Source organism: Anas platyrhynchos, chromosome 1 (genome assembly GCF_047663525.1).
Source record: "Anas platyrhynchos isolate ZD024472 breed Pekin duck chromosome 1, IASCAAS_PekinDuck_T2T, whole genome shotgun sequence".
NCBI lineage: Eukaryota > Metazoa > Chordata > Aves > Anseriformes > Anatidae > Anas > Anas platyrhynchos.
Window position 1 is genome coordinate 89,063,607 of NC_092587.1, and position 17,005 is coordinate 89,080,611.

General features: G+C 36.1%; 1 protein-coding gene across 2 annotated transcripts in view; it reads left to right on the forward strand.

Annotated features, from left to right (window-relative positions):
• Window positions 1-17,005, forward strand: part of DCBLD2 (discoidin, CUB and LCCL domain containing 2) — a 44,544-nt gene that overhangs the window by 14,864 nt on the left and 12,675 nt on the right. For both annotated transcript variants that reach the window (XM_038182498.2, XM_027462655.3), the window contains exons 2-8: window positions 3,264-3,491; window positions 7,427-7,564; window positions 8,828-8,879; window positions 10,214-10,286; window positions 13,676-13,809; window positions 15,212-15,252; window positions 16,410-16,625. In XM_038182498.2, coding sequence (XP_038038426.1) covers window positions 3,264-3,491; window positions 7,427-7,564; window positions 8,828-8,879; window positions 10,214-10,286; window positions 13,676-13,809; window positions 15,212-15,252; window positions 16,410-16,625 — 882 coding nt within the window. The remainder of the gene's footprint in view (window positions 1-3,263; window positions 3,492-7,426; window positions 7,565-8,827; window positions 8,880-10,213; window positions 10,287-13,675; window positions 13,810-15,211; window positions 15,253-16,409; window positions 16,626-17,005) is intronic.

A 17,005-nucleotide genomic window follows, 5' to 3' on the forward strand; every position in this document is an offset into this window, starting at 1 on the left:
TGGTGCTTCTGCTATCACTAACTGAAGTGAAACAAAACAAAATGAGATCTAAAACACCCAGCCAGAATGAGCTATTTTTAAAAAGTGGCATCATCATAAGGTGATGCTGTAGATGCAGTTGAGCACAAGTATTTTTCCTTTCCAGCACAATTTGACAGCAGGTTCTTTAAAGTGGGTAGATTACAGGAAAATTTTGCCTTGCATGTTTTCTTTCATTAAAGCCTACAGCAAAAGGAAGATCTCAGATCTACCTTTCTATCAAATCGTGTTCTTGGAGTTTAGCTTTTTTTTTTTTTTTTTTCTCATCAGAAAGGCGTGCCTTGTTCATTGTTACAAATGCAGTGCTGCTATTGTTCTGTGCTTGAGACAGCTGAACAGCAAGCTAGCAAAGAGAACGGTGAAAATGAGTGTTAGAAGTGCTCTTTCCTACTTTTAATTGGACAAAATCACAGTTTAGATACAGTTTGGGTCAAAGACCCAAGCTCTTCTTTGTCTTTGACTTCCAGTAACCTAGGCTGAAGAAGCAAAGTGTAGGGAAGAATCATGTGTGTTATTGGAATTCCTGGTTTTCAGAAATAGCATATGTGCACTACTGCATTGCAATAACAGGCCCATTGAAATGAGAAATAATAATCAAGTATTGTCGATCTCAGGACCATTTTATTTTCCTTACAGTGTGATCAGAGCAATCTATCTGCTTGGACGGGTCAAAGCTACTATGATCTGATGTTCAAAAGGTGATTTTATTAGCATATCTGCATATTTTAAATCCGTAAATGAGTGAACAGTTGTTCCCACCTGTGACAACAGGAAAAGCACAGAACTGGTTGACTGGCTCATTGCTTTTATTTAACATACAACCTACAATTGATTGAAACATTGAAAATTAACTTCATATGTTTGCAATATAAATGTCTGTTCTGAAATACTAGCCACAAATATCACCATGAATAGAAGACCTAGTATATATTTGTCAGTATTATTGTTGTTAATATTCTATATTTCACCTGTTGTGTAATGTGTGTGAGTACTCGCTTGTGAAAAAATAGTTTACCAGCAAAAGAGTCCTTGCTTTTTGGTTTTGTTTTGTTTTTTGACTGATAAATATACTGTGAATAATGACGAGTTTGACAAGCAAAGTTTTAGTAACTAATAAACCGACAGCATACAAATTTTAAATGATAAATCTCTCACTTTTAGGTTGATGTGCCTTTGGAAAGAAACCAGTATTAAAATGATAAGCAAATTGTACTACTTAAGCTCCCGATTTGGTAACATTGAACAATTTTGTATTCATGTATTAGAGTAAAAGTTTAGTAAAGTAAAATACACACTTTTTGTTTGTTTTTGTAATGGGATGTATAAATTAAGTAGAATGTAATTATCAGCTATCACTCAAATGGGAATAGCATTTGTTGTGGGATGGAACAGTGTTTTAGAGCAACTTGCTAAAGTTGGACAAATTAAAACATGACTAAAAACCATCTTTACGGATAAAACTTCTGATTTTACTGAAGCAGATATCCCAGTTATCTTTCCCAAAAGAAGCTGCATCTTTTTTCATTCAAGACTGCTAGGAAGAAAGTTTGCATCTGTTTGCAATTCTCTACATAACAACAGCGGTTTACTTTTTGGAACATATGACTGTCTGTAAAGTGCTCAGTTTGTGAAGAAACAGATTTTGTCACTGAAAATCAGGTACTTTTACAAACAAATTAATTAGATTTGTTTGATGGAGCTTTTCTTCCATGCCACTTCAGTGTGTTGAACTTCTGTTCATGCACGAAATCCGTTTATGTTAAGAATCGTCGAACTCAGTTAAAAATCTTAAATATCTGTACAATTTTTGGCCCTATAGCATGGCTTACCTTTACAGGTTTAGTAGGGAAGCAGAAATATGTGATAAGAAACAGTTTTTGCTGGTCACTTCTAGCTGTTAAGCAATGTAAATGATGTTGATCACTGTTGAAATCTTGACATAATGCTGGATCTGTTGTAATTGGAAGGTAGGAACTGCAGTCACGTAGGAATTTTGAGGGGCAAAATGGATCTATGGATAATAAGTGTATTTTTAGGTGGTTTTTAGGTTGTATTTTTAGGTCAGTGCTTTTTAGCAGTGTGTGTAGTCTGATTTTTGTCTCTGCTATTGTTGCTTCCATTCCTGCTCTTAATGATTTCTGATCATTTCAGGATCCTGAAAGGTCCTGATTGCTTTTGAGTTAACAGATCTCTTTCAAAAGATCTCTGGACTTTGTAGTGTCGAATCCTGAAAGTGATAATGCTGTTCCCAGCATAGTCATTCATGTGACCAAATTCAATAAATAGGCTTTTGGGGCTCCGGTGCTAATGGTACAGTGATTTGTAAAGAGCCAGTGATGGTGAATGTTACTTAAAGTACGTTCTTATTTCCAAAACAACTTACAAATTCTTATGCCAGTACTATATACTGGGGTCAGTTCACGTTATGCTGTTGAGTAAATAGATTGATGTTTGCTTTTCATCATTTGATTTTACGAAGTCATCATTTGTACAAGTCATCTCTAATATTGTTACTGCTGTTTAATATTAATATGCTAATGTTAAGTTGAGGGCCTCATGTTGGAGTTAGAAATTAACTTGTTATACAAATCCCAGAAGAATTAAGCATGTTCCCCAAGGAGCGGGTTGAATTAATTACAGCATTAAAATTGTTTTACAGTAGAAAACAACGCACTAGCAGATTGATGATGTTCAGACCTGGCAGTTATTTTCAGTAGAGTATTTGCTGTCTCTTGTCTTTCCAATTCTATTCTTTCTCGTTGTGTTATGGATACAGTAACAACAGAAAAATGACGTGCTTTTATTTTATTAGTGGGTTTCTACCTCCTTTCTCCTTTTTGGAATTTGTTTTCTACTGTATATAGGTGTTGAGGGAACACAAAATAGCAAGGACACTTTCTGTACTTTCAGAACAATTTTTAAAGTCATTGTGGACAAACTTTTATCTAGTCAAGGATGTTGTAGAACCCCTCTGGTCACAACTGATGAGAAGTTAAACCCTAGCCAATGTTAGTTCAGAGGTATTTTGTTACGATTGCTCTTCCATCTGTACATGACTTATCTTTGAGTTTTTTTTCACAACATTATTAGTAACGTTAAAAAAATAAAACACTGTTGCTTTTTGTTTTGTTTTAAATTTGTGCCACAGCAGAAGATAACTAAATCACCAGTGAAGCTTTGAAGTTGGATGCAATGTAGCTAACTCAATTTTTGTTCTTTTGTAGGTGATGGATGTGGACACACCGTTCTGGGTCCTGAAAGTGGAACTCTTGCTTCAATAAACTACCCACAGACCTCTCCCAACAGTACAGTCTGTGAATGGGAAATTCGTGTAAAGCCTGGGCAGCGAGTTCAGCTCAAATTTGGTGATTTTGATATTGATGACTCAGATTCTTGTCATTCCAGTTACTTGAGAGTTCACAATGGGATTGGCTCCACCAGGACAGAGATAGGTAATAGCTTTTATTTTTGGTATTGAAAAGCTATTGTCTTTTTATAAAACTTGGCACATAGTTTTAGTACTTTTGTAACTCTTTATTTTTCTTTCCTGTGCATAGAGTATGTGTAAGGTTTATAGTATTATTTAAGTTATTTTTTGTAGTCCTGGAAAACTGTTCTAATTCAATTGGTTATTGGTCAGGGTGAGACCTTGCCTGAATATGAGCATACAGCGCTTTTTACAGTGTGGATTTCAACTCAGAGGAGAAGTGATGAAAAGAAGGAAGCGTGTATTATATACAGAAATCTTAAATAAGGTAAAGGAAGGAATTTCAGGAATTCTGTAGTCAGAGTTGTGTTTTTCCTGAGCTTCGTATCAAGGAAACTCTGCAAAATATAATGGAGTGCTGTGTATACCCTACCACAGCAGGAAAACAGACATCAGGGACTAGTTTTAGTAACTTTACTACTAATAGTACCTCTAGAAACAACAGCTTAGGAAGGACTTGTAGTCTGTACAGGCTGAGAGTACAGATGAAACTATTAACTATATAAAAATAAAAGTGGCAAACAAAACAGTAGTCTGATAGTCCCTTTCTCAGGCGATGTGCTCCTTTCAAGGATGCTTACTATTGTTGTTCAGCACGTAAGGTTTCTGGAATGCCACAGTGTTCTTAATCTAATTATTCATAAGTAATTGCATTTTGTTTACTGCATTATTAAAGTGTATGTATATCTTTGTCTTGCTACAATTCCTAGAACCTAAAAATATACTGAAAAAAATGATGAATTATAATGACAGCAGAACATCCTATATTTTGTTTGTACATACAACTGTGCTAAATGCAACACAGATCCTATAATAGTCTTTGATTCTTCAGGCTATTGGAAGAGGCTCTGCTGTGATTTTCTTTTTTTCTCAGAGATTTCCCAGTAGCTTGCAATGTGGACAGAGACTCCACTGAGTTCTTGTAAGCAGTGAAGAGGGAGTTGCAAAATTATGAGCAACTTTATTTAAAAAAAAAAAAGGCTGCCTTTTTATACTGAGGAAACTTGTCTGATCTATTCATCTCAGTGGTAATAAAGGATGTCAAGCTTCAATAATTATGTTTTTCAGATATCTTCTGATAGGAAGGAGTCCATAGTTTAATTTCTTCTCTTTAAGAGGGCAAATTGAATTTCATTATTATAAGGCAGTTATTTTCAAATAGTGTGAAATTGTTATCCACATCAAGGTGTATGTAAGGTTTTAAAACCCTTCTGATTATTATGCATAAAACTCAAAATGAATTGTCATTTTTCCTTCACTAAAATCAGTTGCTATTATGCAGAGTCATTTTCTTTTGTTTCCTAGATCAGTAATCTGGAGAGAGATAGAGAGAGATTTACTTCACCAAGATTGTTTTACTTGTACTCGAATACTAATCCCACTCAACTGAGGCTTTTTATAAAGAGGCTAGTGGAATGTTAGCTTAGTTAAACCTCTTTTCCAACTGTTACCTTGGTAAGCGTGTGTGAAACTAAGCCTGTGCTTGGAGTGGTTGAGCCAGACTTGGTCTAAAATAGAAAGCACCGAAGTCCTTAAATGGCAAGGAACGTCCAGTTCTGATAACTCTATTATTCACTTTTACAAGTGACGTAATGGGTTCAAGTAAATTTTCTACTTCATTTATTTCTCTTGACTTTCAGCTGTTCCCAGCTGGTGTAGTAACACAGTATGTCGAGCAAACGTGTGTGTTGTTCTGCCTCTGATAAATTAAATCATAGAACAATCAGTGATATTAACACTGGCAGATACAGATGGTGCAGTTTCTTAAATATTCATATTTGAAGCAGTAAACAATGGAGAGACTAAACAGTGATTTGAATTTGGAAGGAATTAATCTTCTGAGTTTATCCAAGTTCTTAATTTTCTTGCATTCAGAACTGCTAATATAGTCTGGTATTGAAATAATTGCATTACATAAAATCTGAAATTCAATGATACCTATTTTAACTCAGAATAATTTAAAAGTTGTCTGATTTAGATTCAAAATTGACTTGTTATTGGGTTAGTTCATTGATAAGCAGAGAAGGTTTCTCCTGAAGCTCTTAATGGTTAGTTCTCACTCTAAGACTTTTGAATATTTATCAGTAAGTCAACAGATTGAAATCTTTGGTGTTAGGTTTGTCAGTAGTTTCAGTAAGATTTAGAGGTGTTTTGCATTAAGTTTCGTTGCAATCCAGCCAGTATGTATCTATACTTAGATGTATTTATTTAATATATTTTATGTAAGGCCAGATCTGTAGGAGCAAAGAATGTAAACTACTGTGAGAATTCCCCTCCTGCTGAAATGCTGCTGTACAAAAGTGCTTTGGGTCCTTCAGTGCATAAACACAGACAAATTGGTGATACTACATCTTCTGTACATACCATTGACAGTCATCACTGCAGTCACATTTTGTCCATTTCTGGTACCAACTTTTTCAAAAGTCTGCTAAAAATCTGGAAGGAGGCCAGATTTTCTTATGGAAGAGCTGGGGAAGCGATTTATAGTCTCAAAAATATGTCTTGCAATGAATCATAAGGTGCATCCATCTACAATTTGTCAAAGGCTGTATCTCCATGGTATGAGCAGCACTGGATCGTTTATCCAAGCTAGATTTACATGTCTTGCTGCGTGTGTTTGCCCAAAGAAGAGGTTAAATGGTGTCTGTCCTGAGAAGAGTCTCGTGCTGGTCAGCTGTGTAACAAGATCCAGAGGCTGAAAAAAAAAAAAAAGAAAATGCATTAATTGGAAAAATGATGCAGTTCATCGTAATGAATGCAATTAATCTCTGAAACATAGCTTAGGGCAAAATATAGGGCCACTGGGGAGCCTTGGTAAAAGGGAACTTATTTTCATAACTTTTGTTGACGACCAGCTTAAGTAGTGAACTGAAGTAAGGTTTTATTGCATGCCACTTTATACGTTTCATTGAAGTATTGTAAGATCTATTTTCTGGTTTTCATCAGAAAAAAAAAAAACACATCCTTTGTTTGAAAAATATCAGAATTAGAAAAATGTAGGAAGCTCTGAAGAGTGACAGGAACTTGCATTTCTATTTTTGAAGTGTTTGAGATTGCAGTTCTCTTTTTAAAGGAATTTGACATACCTTTTTGAAAACTATATTTGGTCAGAAACAGGGCCATGCTATTCCAACCCCACTTCCTTAGTACTGTAATTCTCCTTTAGGTGAGAAGGTTATCTTTTTTTTTTTTTTTTTTTTCCTCTTTTACAATATGATAACATACGTACAAAAAGACAAATAAATGAATTATAAACTGAAACATACGTGGTGTTATCTACTGTTGGGGTTATCCACTTTCAGTATTCTGCAGAGAATATACGGTCAGAGGCTGTTTATACCATTGATTGTCCAAGGGTGCTTGTAGAACAGAAGATTTTTTTTTCTTACCTGGTTAATAAACTGCTCAGTATTTTATTATAGTTTCTAGTTAGTAGGGAAGAATTCCGTACTGATTTGAATCTGTTTAATAGCCATTCATCCAGATAATTTCAAGTTATTTGGTAGTAATTCTAGGACTTTATAGGCAAATATTGTCAAAGCTGCTGACTCCAGCTTCTCAGTCTAAAATGCGGTATTTCTAGTCATTTTCTATTGCAAGAAAAGTATCCAGATCCAGAGGCAGACCAAGTCTATGCTGTATTACCTTTTTTCTTTTCTGAAAAGCTCCAGTACCTCTCTTACATTTTCTAGGTGCAGCAAAATGGTAGGTGAACGAATTGCAAGTTTATATTACCCATACTTTGCTTTAAATGGACACTGACTATGTGCCTTTGTATTATCTACGTGTTTTTGTTTTTGAATATATACACCAGAACTAACGTGAGCTTACACTGGAAATGAAGATTCTAATTACATGCGTTGGTTTTAGTCCACGTCTCTTACCTCCTTCTCTTCCTAGGAAAATACTGTGGCTTTAGCTTTCAAATGGATGGCTTAATAACTTCAAAAAGTAATGAAGTCACAGTACAGTTCATGAGTGGAATACACACTTCTGGGCGTGGATTTCTTGCAGCTTATTCAACCACTGACAAATCAGGTATTCATAAAATTCTCTTAGTTTTTCTGTGCTGACAAAATGAGAGTTGTCTAGTTAAAACTAATAACTAATGCAATTTTTTCCTCACATTCTCACAAATTAACATCTAAAAGTGATAAATTCTAATACAGTTTTCCTAATATTACTGCACAGGAAATTGAACTGTTGAGTTACTATATAAGCTATGGTATTTAAAAAAAAAAAGTTCTTTTTTATTAAAGCTTACCCCAGATATAGCAAGAGTCATAGTTACTTGTTATGAGTGAAAGAGCTATTTCGGATAAAAGATGAAATGCATTTTTTCAGGTAGTAATCCAGATGGCAGATAACTTTGATTTTTTTTCTTAGCGAACTCTATACATTTTAAGCAGACCCACCTCATGGAAAATTTTAGTTTCAGTAACAGCTTGCTATACTTTCTCAGCTCTTCAATCCCTCGTTGACTGCTGACTATTTTTTTAATGATTTTGTTGCCATTTCTTGTCTCCCCCCGTGTTTTTGTTTTGTTTTGTTTTTCTAGCCTTTAAAAGAAGCTACTGTATTTGTTTTGCATCTTCTTTCACTCATTGTAAAGGTGAGTGACATATGTGGTCCACAAGGAGATGAGGGATTGCCAGCAACTGCTTTGCAAGGCACAAAGATTGAGAAAATCCTTATTAGATGTGATTTTAAAAAGAACAAATGAAGGGTTTTCATGTGATTTTTTTTTTATTTTATTCTTGTTTTCTGGTGCTTTTCTGTGTATTTTGGATTGTATGTGCTTACACAAAGCACACAAACATAAAATTTGATGCAACAGTCATAATGCCAGTAACATGTCACTCTAATGTTCCTGTGCTGCCTGGTTTTAATAGTGTAAAACTGTTAAGTGCTGAAAACACAGGCCTGTTTAGCTAGCTTATTACCTAATTTTCTCTGTTTCAGTTTCCTTTTGTGAACAGAGCATATGTTTGTGTCGCATTCATAGGTTCCCTGAAGTATCGCTATAAATTACAATTAAGCTACAAAAAACTTGCCATATGTTTGTAGTGTATCTCTTCATGTCTATCTAACAGTGTATTTCTCAGTACTCAAACAAATTATCAAGGTTCTACTGTCATACAAAATCTGTTGAAAGAAAATTATTAAATAAGAACTTTCTTTTCCTTCGAGACTTTTGGTTAAGCCACAGAGGCTCAAATGTGTTTTTTGTGCCCTTTTGAAAAGCATGCTCAAACCTATTGTCTTTATCATCCTCTTGACCTAATATTTTTTTCTTTCCAGACCTAATTACCTGTTTAGACAATGCAAGTCACTTTTCCGAACCAGAATTCAAGTAAGATTAATTTTACCTCTTTTTCTGCCCCTTTATCTGTACTGAAGTCATTTTAGTGTTTCTAGTTCACTGTTACTTACACCTAACCTAACTTGAAAATTGGAGGTCGAGAGGACTCAAGAAACAAAGAGATTGGGGTTAGAGCTTAATAATATTGACATTTGCACTCGTCCTTCTTGTTCTTTCCTATTTTTTCAGTATACAGTAGAACCTCGTTAATTTGCACTAACACATATAAGCTAATATCACATTCCCATTAAAAAAATACACTTTTATAAAAGTATATTACAGGGTGTATGCCCCCTCAATACTGAAATTCATATTAAAGTTCTCAAAGAAGCACTGAACTCTGAAATGGATAAAAAGAAATAATAATTGCAAAGCCATTTCACAGTTTGGTGTGAATTAATGAGGTTCTGTAGAGGTACAAAATGCTGTTCCTTCTGATGGAGGAAACATACATTGCTCGCCTGTTTTGTGCTCCATTTCTGTCTAAAGCAAGGACAGTGTTTAAAGCTGTAGACCAAAGTGAAGTATTTAAACTTACTTTTTGGAGAAATGAAGCCCTGAAATCAAGAGCTTTCAATCAAACCTTTTGAAATGCAACCTTTGCATTCCTCATTCATTTTCCCAAGTTCCAGAATTGTAGGTTCTGGCATTGCCCTGTATGTGTTTGACTTCATATCCTGTTGATTTCACCGTAACTGCAAACTTGCTTCAACTGTTGTTGAATAGACATTTTACCCAAGTTCATTGTTAAATCTTTAAGACTTAATGATTTTTGTATGTTCAGTATGAAATGGCACCAGAATGTGAATGTGTGCAGATGTCTTCCCATTTTTTCCATGAGCTAGTGGTATTAACTGAATTTGGCCTGTTTTTTTATGATCAAAACGTTGCCAGGAGCTATTACAAAATATCATTACTTTTCAGATGTACGGTTTAAAGATGCAAAACAAATAGATATGCAGGTCTCTAGTTTATAAAATATAATTCATAAATACTGCTACTTACAAGACTTTCAATTTACAGAAGCCATGTAGTATTTATGTTAAAAAAAAAGACATAATTTTATTATATTCAGTTATTATAACTGAATTACAGATGAAATGGGTTTTTAACTACCTTTTTCAAATGCCTGTTCTGCTGTTGTGTACGTCTCTTCCAGAATATATTTTTGTCTGATTTCTTATCTTTTCAGTTAGGATATATCCTCATGTAATGATAAATGAATGATAACACAGTGTACTGTAAATAAAAAGCAGTGACTGTTGTATAACATTGTAAGTTACAGCTGCATGCATATCTTGACCTGATTTTTTGTTTTCTTCTAGTAAGTATTGTCCAGCTGGGTGTGTGATTCCTTTTGCTGATATTTCAGGCACTATTCCTCATGGATACAGAGATGTAAGTAAACTTAATACTGTGGGCTCACATGAATTTTGGTAAAATTTGTTATGTATGATTAAAACTCAGTTACAGATGTCTGCATTAGCTCTGCTGTCTGGGTTCAGGGAGTTGTGTCTCCTAAAATGAATAACATGCTACTTATGTGTTTCTTTTTACGCTGCTGCTAAATGGCTGGTGCTTCACTGAGTCCAGAGGAGGCTCACAAAAATAATCCGAGGGCTGGAGCACCTCTCCCATAAAGAGAGTCTGGGAGCGCTGGGTTTGTTTAGCATAAAGAAGAGACAGCTATGGGGAAGCCTTCTAGTAGCCTTTCAATACTTAGAGAGGGCTCATAAGATAGACAGTGAAAGATTTCACCAGTCTTGCAGGTTTGTAGGGTAGGAAGTAGTGGCTTCAAATGGAAAAGAAAACCAGAAAGAAAAGAAACTAGATCTAGATTGGATATTTGAAATACGTATTTTACCACAAGGGTGGTTAAGCATTGGTACTGGTTGCTGAAAGAAGTTGTGGATGCCCCATTCTTACAAGTGCTCAAGGCCAGACTGAACGGGGATTTGGACAACTTGATAAGGTGCCTGTGCTCCTGGTGGCGGGTTTGGACTAGATGATCTTAAAAGGTCCCTCCTAACCCAAACCATTCTATGTTGCCATCTCCAAGAAGCGCCATAATACAGTAGAGACTTGAACATTTTTTGCAAGACCTGCTGAGAAAGATGGATCAACCAAAATACTGTTTCATGTTTTGTTTTTGATGGCTTTGTCAAGTTGTGAAGTTCAGATTTATAAAGACAGAAACAGTAGTGTGTTTTTTAATGGTGTCCTCCTGTTTTTGACATGAATGTATCTCTAAACAGAGGCTTTCAGTTGTTTACATTGAAATTCCGTTTACACTCAGCAGCTGTAAAAAACATTTGCAAAACAGTTAAAACTATAAAATTAACGGTTCTATAAATGGGAAATAAACATCTAATAATGTAGTTTACTTAGAATGCTACAAAAAACTGTACACTTTTAAAATATTTAATATGAACCTGAAGTATGCCTCCCTGATTTTTCTTTTCTCAAATATCTGTAAATCCTAGGTTACCTGTATAAATAACCTCCCATATGTTAAAAAAGAAAAAAAATCACCACAGTATAACTGTGTTAGATGTTCTGGTCCACAGTAAGTCCTTACTAAATAGCTGCAGGGCAATTTTTATACCTAGTAATAAGACAGAGTTGATTCTCTGCCCATCTGTACATGTTCAGCCTGTTGGAATTTTTTTTTCCAAAATCTGCAAAAGCTGTTTTCTATGCAGGAAAAAGGAAATTTCAGGAAATAAATTCCCTGTTACTTTGTGTTGTTACTTTGTGTACTTTATTATTCTATTCTGAATAAAAGGCAGAGAATAACCTAGAAGTCAAGTTTGGAAAGAAATCAAGTTGTCCACCACTTTAGATAAAGTTTCAGGTAGAAATTTCTCTTGCTTACCTTTCTAATGATCTTAGCTTCTTGCTGCTTTAAAAAATACCCTAAACTTTGATTTTTTTGGTGTGACCCTAATGTCTTACACTCCTTGAGGACTTGCAGCGCTCATTGCTGACATCTTCTGGTGAGCAGGGATAAGAGATTTTCATCTGCTGCAGGATCGCATCCATCTGCTTTCAAGGAAAATAGGAAGGAAGGGAGAGGGGCGCAGAGTTCACCAGCCAGACGTCATTATATTTATTTAGAGAGCTTTGGGGATATTTGAGGGGTGAGGAATAAGGATCCACAATCGGCTGGAGTTTTTATTGTGAATATACTGAAGAGAATTATATCTAGGAATGTCTCGGTAAGCAGTTTTTCTGCCAGTGAGCCTGAGATATAGGGGCCTCCTGGCCTATTGCAGCATGCAATTATTTCTCAAAAGGCCACAGTAGAAAAGTTGTTCTTTTTAAAACAAAACAAAACAAAATGTTGAGGACAATCATCTATGAAGTCTCCCTTTTCTGGAAAGGATCTGCTGATTCCTCCTAACAGAATTGCAGCGAGGCTCAGTAGTGCCCAGTGGAATGGTTGGCAGAGCAACGCAGCAAATGTATTTAGTACTAGCAATGAGCAGCAAACTTTCTTTAGGACAGCAACTGTTAAAAGTAAATATAACTCTGCAGTTGTCATCTGTTGTTTATCGGCTTGGGAAATCTGTGCTGGGATACCACACTAGGAATAAAAAGCTAAATGTGGTTCTGGAAGGTATATATGGAGATACCCAGGTGATCTGCAGGCAACTTGGTCCCCGCTGATACTCTAAAATTCAGGTTGATCCCAGTCACATTGAATGTGAGCAAGGGGCTGCAGAGTTGCCACGTGTCTGCGCATACTCAGTGCTTCACGTGGCTGGCAGAGCCTGTGAATAGTCTGTATGTGCCTGTTGCACTGTGCAGAGCCAGTCATCCTGCAGGAACTTGGCGTACACCGTTGAGTGGGTGCAAAGCCCTTGCTGCTAAGCCTTTTTTGGAACTGGACTGTGTTTCTGCTCCTTAGCACAAGGACATTTCTGCCTTGAGCCCATTTGGGTTTTAAGGTCTTGCTTTCCAGATGAAAAAGGTGTCCTGAGCTGGTTTGCTGTGCAGTGCAAAACGGGCATCTAGCTCTGCTCAGTCTGTGCTGTGCCTAAATGACTTGGTGTAGTGGGTTACTCCTGCTGTCAGGACTACAAGCCATGGAAATGGAAATATAACTGTGGTATTTGTTAGCAGGGTGGGACTAACATCCTCTGGAATACGAAGGGAAGAGCAACAACAAAAACAGTTTGATTAATTGATCTCCACTGACCTGTACAACATAAGTAATAGGGTTCCTCAGAAGAAAATGTATTCATATATTAAGGTGGTTTTTTATGGATCACATTGCTGTGATGTTAAACCACGTTTAATCACGAGATGAAATATATCACCCTCTGGCTCAAAGTTACAAAATCTGTACTGCATCACTCCTTAGTTGTGAGAAAATGAAGAAAACACACAAAATATGTTTATACTAAAAGGTTTTCTTGGAATTTATATATTCAGCTTCTGTTGTCTAGCATAAAAGATTTATCATAGGCTGAAAATCTGTCTTGCTGTCTTTCTTAGAGTTGTTCACCTTGCTGTTTACTTGAGCATATTTGATTGCAAGAGTTGCATTCCAAATATGTCTGCGCTAGGAATGAAATGTCTGAGATGTTTTTTACGTTTTTATAAATTCCACAATAAAACAAAGATAAATGATTTCTAACTAACAGATATAGTTAAATAATAACTTTCTTAATGTCATAATAGCAACAAAAAATGTGACTTGGCAACATAGCATTTACAATACACTGTGTTACTTAATGTATTTACAATGTAGTATTAATTTTTTCTTTTTCCCCCTCCTCAAGTCATCATCACTTTGCATGGCGGGTGTTCATGCAGGCGTTGTGTCAAATACTCTGGGTGGCCAAATTAATGTTGTAATCAGCAAAGGCATTCCATACTACGAAGGTTCCCTGGCTAACAATGTCACCTCAAAAGTGTAAGTGCACCTCCTGTGTCCTCCTTCTCTTTAGCACCATAGATCTCGGTGCTGCCTCATCCCAGGAGTAATTTCAGTTACAGGATCTACATGTTCCGCAGGCAGATGCTGTTCTGTACAGTTCTCACAATTCTCTTTTACTCTGCAATTTTTTTCCCAGGTATTTTTTGTTAACCTCTAGACCATGAAGATTAATTTCACAAAATCTGCAAGGAGCTTTTATCTTCCAAAATGCATGGCATGGCTATAAATTCCTAATGGGCTGTGTAAAAATATTAATTTGTCCAGTTATTTTTTCATAATCTGTAATTTCTATTTTTTTTTTTTGTTAATTGGATACCATAATTTCTCTTGTATGAAAAAGGGGAAGTTTGATATCTAAGGATATATATTTCTCCTAAAATTTCAAATTTTACAAGCTAGCGTACAGGTTTTTTTCTTCTTTTTTTTTCTTCTTTTTTCCCTTCATGTCATAATAATGTGCGTGGGGATTTTCTTGGGGGGGGCAGAGTAGGGGAAGAAGGTGGGAGTGGGTAGAAAAAATTGTTTTTTTTTTTTTTTTATTCCATCGCTGTCCTTTTAGTCCCTTCTGTAATTTAACGATTATAGTTCAGACTTTTTTTTTTTTTTAACAAAACCTTGAGGCAAAAACAATCCAATAACTGCTTTATTTCCATGTTACTAGTGTTTGGAATCCAATAGACAAAGGTCACTTGCCCTTGGTTGTCTCTATTAAATGAGAGCAGCTACTGTTTGTCCTGAGGTTGGAGGTTAGGCTGGGGAACTCAGTCATTGTGAGGAATGGTCCATGTGCATGTGTGGGCAGACTCGCTCTGGGCAATGGTGAGATGAAACCTGAATAGTAAGTAATGTGATTTTGGTGGTTTGGGAAATACCAATATGATGAAGATGAAAATTTCTGAGTTTGAATGCAGGTCAAAGAAAATATTTTTTTTTTCCCATTTCGCCTTTCTCCAGGATTTAAGTGTGAGAACTGTAGTGCAGTTTTGAACAGAGGAATTTGCAGAGCAGAGCTTGCTTTCCGCTTGATGTATTGGTGTTTCCATTGTAGCTGCATATGGATGTCTGCAAGAATACTGCACAAGAGAAAAGAGTATAACGTCACTTTATCTCAGAAGTCCCAGGAACAGAAGTGATCAGCAGAGATTGATTCTTTTTATTATGATACAGTTAATTAAAAAGGGAAGCATCAGTTGAAAAGGGGTTTGTACTTAAAGCACTGTGACCAGGTGGCAGAAGTGTTCCTTTCATCATGAAATCCTTGTTTAGGCATATGTGTCTAGGTTTCAGTGGCAAGCAGTCAGACAAGAAAAATAAATTGAAGGCAATTTGTGTCAATTTTCCTTACTTACCACAAAAAACATCTTTTTGTTTTCTGCAGGGGACCATTATCTACAAGTCTCTTCACATTTAAGACAAGTGGTAAGCATTATCACTTCTACTACATGTCAGTACTTTCGTATGAGTTCTCTGTGTTCCATTACTTAATTTTGTTCTGCGTAGTATTTTCACTGTCTTCATCAGTAGTGTATAGTAGTGTTTCTTTTGAATTCTTTTACTAGCATGTTTTGATGATTAATTGTCACTACATTTAAATATGCAGTGTTGTACGTGTAAATAGAAGAATGCAGTATGTCATGCTTCAGTGATTGTTTTGTTCAGTTGCTTGTAGGCACATGTGTTTGTTGTGCTGTTTATGCTCCCCTTATATATGTGTAAGACATTCTAGAACTGCGTTCTCCGTCCTGCAGGGTGGTTGTCCTGCCAGTTTATACTTACTTGTCTTTTAAAATATTTTTCCTAGTAAAAGTCTTTCTTTAGTAAGCTTTGCTTATCTGCAAAAAGAGATTTTTTCATGTTTTGCTCCTCTACTATAATCTGGTTTAAAGTGACTTAACTCCTACGCTTTAAGCACACCACTTAAAGCAGTATTAAGGTATAGGTACTTGTTAGTTGCTCTTTATTTCTTCTTTTAGTACAGGAGCAAATAGATACTGACTAGCCACAAAGAAATTTCACCAGCAATTTAGGTAATTTTTTAGCCATTGGAAGAACATGACACGGAAGGAAACTTAGTAGGAATGGTAACAAAAAAATTAACTAATTTCAAGGACGGATGTGTTTGAGCTCAAGGTGATGTGGATTTTGACATTCATTGGTTTATTGTCATCAATTAACATTGTGATATTGAGATGGTTTGAAAACCAAGAAATTATGTAGGCACAAAAAGAAAGAGACTAGTTGGTTACTTGCTCCTCATTCCTGAACTAACCATGTGATGGACTTTTAAACGACAGCTCCCCTCCAGTGCTTCTCTGATAGTCCTCTGTGTGGGTGGTAATCGAGAGAATATCCACATTATTCTTGAGCAGGCATAAAACATTTAGTAACTAAATATTAGAAGTTTGGTTCCAGCATAGAAGAAGGCAAAAGACTGTGGTTTTTTTTTGGTAGTGTTGTTACGGAATAAATGTAGATGTTAGTTTAATATATGCCTAGCAAGTGTTAAACTCCAAGCAAGTAAAACCATTGCATAACTTGGATTTTCACTCTGAATCTTCACCTTTTCCTGTGCTCAGGTTGCTATGGGACACTTGGGATGGAATCTGGGGTAATCCCTGATTCCCAGATCACGGCGTCATCTATTCTCGAGTGGTCTGACCAAACAGGACAAATGAATACTTGGAAACCTGAAAATGCCAGACTGAAAAGGCATGGGCCTCCTTGGGCTGCTTTCCTCAGTGATGAACACCAGTGGTTGCAGATAGACTTGAATAAGGAAAAGAGAATAACAGGTAAGTGAGCTTGATGCGGCTTTTAAGGTGCATTCAGGAGGTTTGGTTACTAACATCATTTTTTTCCAGTGTTTAATCTTGGATAAAATCCAGAAGATGTTTAATTACAAGTTCAGCCATATTCTAGCTTATGCACCAGAAAATCTAGAGTTGAACAAGTGGAGTTTCATAGTACAAAACACCTCTTTCATTAGAATTTGTTGAAGTGCTTCCTGTGTTTATACTGTATCCTTGATGCTTCCTTACTGATTGTTTCCTTGGAGGCTCAAATCCATCTCCAGTCAACTCAGTCTGCTGGTACCTCTGATGTGGGTGTACTGACGGATGTTTCTAGGTTTTCCCTGCTGCCCTCCACAGCCACAGTCAATCCAGCAGTGGAG